The 5,000-nt window shown below is 37.5% G+C and overlaps 1 protein-coding gene across 1 annotated transcript in view; it reads right to left on the bottom strand.

Annotated features, from left to right (window-relative positions):
• LOC137974794 (NEDD8-activating enzyme E1 regulatory subunit-like) overlaps positions 1-5,000 on the bottom strand; it is a 32,090-nt gene that overhangs the window by 9,027 nt on the left and 18,063 nt on the right. The window contains exons 13-14 of the mRNA XM_068821775.1: positions 1,746-1,806; positions 1,003-1,075 (exon numbers count right to left, since the gene is read on the bottom strand). Of these exons, the coding sequence (XP_068677876.1) occupies positions 1,003-1,075; positions 1,746-1,806 (134 nt within the window). The remainder of the gene's footprint in view (positions 1-1,002; positions 1,076-1,745; positions 1,807-5,000) is intronic.

Below are 5,000 nucleotides of genomic sequence, written 5' to 3' on the forward strand. Positions count from 1 at the left end.
CTTTTTTGGTTTAGTGATTTCTCCCAAGACAAGGAGAAGAGTCTCAAGTGGTGCATTGTCTGAACTGTTGTGTCTGAAGCTGCTGTTACATGTTGAAACTTTTAGGTTCAAACTTGTGTGCAACGGTACTTCAAAACAAGTTTTAGGTGGCATTGCACCATGTAACATGTTTGGTTTCTTGAAACTTTTTTAAACTTCCATTGCAAGACAAGTTTCACGAAAAGTAGAACCTCTTTCTACTTCTGCAATGGTCGCAGCAATCAAAGTGGTGATAAAAACAAGAGTTTCACCGTGTAATACCACTTTGTGAAACTGGTCTCGCAAGGTCTTGTCACGCTATGCTGCGTAAGCCAATCAGAAACCGGCTAAGGCACATTTCGAGACCTGTTTCAACGTTCCCGAACAAGTTTCAACCTTTCATGTTACACGGTGCAATCGCTGCTGAAACTTGTTTTGCATTGATGTTGCACACAAGTTTCGGCTAAAAGTTTCAATGTGTAACAGCGGCTTGACACTGAACTCATGGATTAATTTCAAGCATGCTGACAAACACAACTCTTTCAATTGGCCACCACTTTCTGTTATTGGTAAACAACCTCCCTTGCCATGCATTCTGGAAAACAAGGCCAAGGGTGGCACAGTCGGTTAGTGGGCGGCCTTGGTGCATAAGGTCCTGAGTTCGATCCCCGGATCTCACATCCTTGTTTCGACTTCTTTCCTTTCAGTGTAGCCTAAGTAGCTTTCAATACCCTTAAAACGGAGCAGTGATGGAAAGAGGGGGGTAAAATGAACGCACCGTCGGCTTCCTGGGAGAGTACTCTCTAGAGAGAAAAGGAACTTCCGAAGTTAAATAACGTGTACCTTTACCTTTACCTAACTATGAATACTGTTTGCAGTCACCTCCATAAAGCTGACTGGGATGCCTGACCAAAGTTACAACAGACAACATTCTTGTTGCCATTTCACTGCATTCATCAACAAATCATTAATTCTAATACATACATATTCTGAAGTTCAATGTATCTCTTTGAGTCAGCAGTCATGTCTGGAATGGATCCTCTTAGTGGAAGAGCACCTGACGAGAGGAATGGTTTTGACGGAACAATGTTTTTTGTAGAGCTGATACAATGCAATAATAAGACAATAAACAGAACCAGTCAAACAATAACAAACAGTATACTGAGAAAAGGATAGGCCATTGTCACATTCTCTTTATCTTCTTCCTAAAATCGGCAAGATCATTGACCGTTTCTTAAGAAAGACTTCACACATGTATCCACTTCCAGTAAGGACTTAATATGTAAACCTGTGAGGAGAGCTTAAACAAGAAATAACTTCAGCGGCAAATCCACTAAATCTAAAAATATTTCTCATTTTACGACAAATTTCTCCACCTCAAATCTGGGATTCCCAGGCAATCCATGACCCCTGGGAATACTTGATCCCTTATTATGACACGTAGTTCAGTTCGTGCATAAAAAAGTGAAATCTTGAGGAGAAAAAAACGAATTAATTTGCTATACATGAAGATAATTTATCTTTTACAATGAACATTAAGTAAAACAATAAAAAGAATTATTTGATGTTCAATTCCATTCTGAGTTTTCACAGTCATAAAAAAATTACCATGACCGAATGAACTAACAAACTCATGAGCAAAAAGGAAGCAAATACAAAAGAAAAAACAACGAATCAACTTTCCGTCAACTATTAACTAAAACATAACTTTTAATGAGCACACCAACCTTCCCCTTCATTTTCAATGAATTCTTTGGTTGCTTTCGATAAGATCCAAAAGGAACTACTCTGAAAAAAAGAAAACATTGTACTTGTAGTTGTCAAAATGTCATGGTGGCAAGATGTTATAATAATAACAATAATAATAATAATAATAATAATAATAATAATAATAATAATAATAATAATAATAATAATAACTCTTACGGAAATAATATAAAAATCAACCATCTCCTGTTTATGGATGATTTGAAGTTAACTGGATTCGCTAATACAGACTGTGAGAATATTCAGCAGCGATATTGGGATGAAATTTGGAATTGAGAAGTGCGCAGTACTGATAATAAAGAGAGGCAAGATAACACAGTCAGAGGGCATCACACTACCTGATGACACAAACATAAGATCGTTAAAAGAAGGTGAAGGGTACAAGTACTTAGGAGTACTGGAAGCTGATGTAATGTTACACAGGCAGATGAAAGAAAAGATCAAGAAAGAATATCTACGGCGCATCAGGAAAGTTGCACAGACCAAATTAAATGGGGGAAATTTGATCCAGGCAATAGATGCGTGGGCAGTGTCATTCATTAGATATGCTGGGGGGATAATCGAATGGACGAAACAAGAGTTAAAGGACCTAGACCACAGAACAAGAAAATTACTAACAATGAACGGAGGCCTGCACCCAAGAGACTGTGTTGCAAGAATCTACGTCCCAAGGAAGCACGGTGGTAGAGGACTCCTATCAGTAGAGGACTGTATAAACCAAGCAAGGGTATCATTGGAAACATATGTCCAATCGAGTGAAGAAGAACTGTTGAAAGCAGTTAGGGCAGAGGTTACTGGAAGTCAGGAAACGGCAACCAGTTTTAAAGTAAGAAGAAGGGCTGAAAACACCCAAGAATGGAAAGAAAAGCCACTACATGGACAATTTGTAAGAGAGACTGAAGACCAGAGTAACGTCGAAACATGGAGCTGGCTGAAGCAAGGAAGTCTTAAGAGAGAGACAGAAGCACTAATAATTGCTGCACAAGATCAAGCCTTACGGACAAATTATGTTAATTAAAAGCAACCATTGACAAATCCCAGATAGATGCTAAATGTAGAATGTGCAGAGACAAAAATGAAACTGTAAGTCACATTGTCAGCGGTTGTTCAAAATTGGCACAGAAAGAATACAAGAAAAGACATGATAATGTGGCCAGGGCAATTCACTGGGATCTGTCGGGAAAATGCGGGTTCCACTGGAATGATAAATGGTACAATCACGTCCCTGAGAGCGTACAGGAAAATGAGAACTACAAACTCCTTTGGGACTTCAGCATACAGACAGACCATAACATCGAGGCTAGGAGGCCAGATCTAGTGCTTGTTGACAAAAGCAAGAAAAGCTGTCACATTATAGACGTGGCAATTCCAGAAGACAGTGGAGCAAAAGAAAAGGAGGCCGAGAAGGTTGAAAAGTATCAAATTCTGGCCAGAGAATTGAGGAGGACGTGGGAAGGGAAAACCAAAGTCGTACCAATTGTATTGGGGGCTTTAGGAACAGTGCCATTGCGACTGAAGGGCAACTTAAAGGACATAGGAGTAGACACATCAATTACCTTAATCCAGAAGTCTGCATTGCTGGGATCAGCAAGGATACTAAGAAAAGTATTGGAAATGTAAAGGACAGGGAAAAGAAACATTTTGGTGTTCATTGGCAACTTGTTGTTGCCCGACACCACAAATTTACCAGCTGTTAAAAACTTAAGCTGAGCAGTATGACTATGTAATAATAGTAATAATAATAATAATAATAATAATAATAATAATAATAATAATAATAATAATAATAGTAATAGTAATAGTAATAGTAATAGTAATAGTAATAGTAATAATAATAATAATAATAATAATAATACATTGGACTTGTGTTTGTAGTGTATGAAGTTTACCGTAATCAGGAGACTTTATATATTACTCTTATTCATCATCCCGTGTTTTAAATTTTTAACCATTCAATTTTGGTTTGTATTTTAATTAAGCCTGATCAAACTACCGCTGTAGCACTTTGTGTGCTATATTCAGTTACCAAGATTACATGGAGATGGGTGCTATCACTACCACTACTACTACTAGATGTACCTTTAGCTACATGTACAGCTTTTTCGAAATTACTGCAAACTGCAAACCTCGAGAAACAATGTGACTTTGGCCTTGCTGTCGTGTTTGACATTTGCAGTTCATGTTTTTACGGCAAGCACCCCATCTAACGGTAAATGAAATACAGCAGAGTTTTTAGGCAATTTAAACTTAATGACCCCACGTTTAAGGCTAACTGATTGGTTCCTGTCTGAGCCTGCATATCTAAGGTCCTTTTATAATAACTTTTTAGGGTTCTGCAGTGACATAATTATTATTTAAGAGTTTTTGGGCATTTTAAGAAACATTGAGACTGAATGGAAAAGCAAACATGGTGCCAGCAACACGTAAAATTCCAGGTTTTTTGAAAAAGAGCATTCAAACGTCTTGCTAAATGTTTAGAAACGTCCTTACCGGTACCTCTAATGGCAAATGGCAAACCTCAAACTGCAGTTTGCGGTTTGCAGTTGAGAGAATAAACCCGTAGCTAAAGGTCTCTATTACTACAGTAACTGTAATATCATTTGGCAATGGGTGGTGACGACAACAACAACTACTTCTATTAACCACTAATACTAAGATCGCCATTGGCCAATTTCCTACCAGCTGTCACGTACTGCTCAACGAATCATCATTCAGATCACTTTTTCAACTTTGAGCTTGTTGTGAGCTGGCCAATTGCTTCCTATCCACTCCACCATTCAGTTCTGGTGAAGTTCCTTGATATCTTGCACTACTGCCTCATTTTGCTAGTCAATACACAGCACTGCCCAAACATCAACTTAGTCTGTGTTTGAGGTAGTTGAGTAATAATGATAATGATAATGATAATGATAATGATAATGATAATGATAATGATAATGATAATGATAATGATAATGATAATGATAATGATAACGATAATAATAATAAATTGTTATTAATACACATTCTTATCTTTCCGATTTGGCAACTGTCTCTCCAGTTTTGCTGCCAAACAAAATTTCTAGTCATCCCAACATCGAATCCTTTCTTTCATTTTTTTACATTATCACATAGGATTTAATAGTTATCAATTTGTATTATTCTTAAGGATTCTGCTTTTTTCCTTCAGTTAGTAACCCAAAAACCCACTGGTCACTAAGTGAATAGACACTTCC

Source organism: Montipora foliosa, chromosome 11 (assembly GCF_036669935.1).
Source record: "Montipora foliosa isolate CH-2021 chromosome 11, ASM3666993v2, whole genome shotgun sequence".
Classification (NCBI taxonomy): Eukaryota; Metazoa; Cnidaria; class Anthozoa; order Scleractinia; family Acroporidae; genus Montipora; species Montipora foliosa.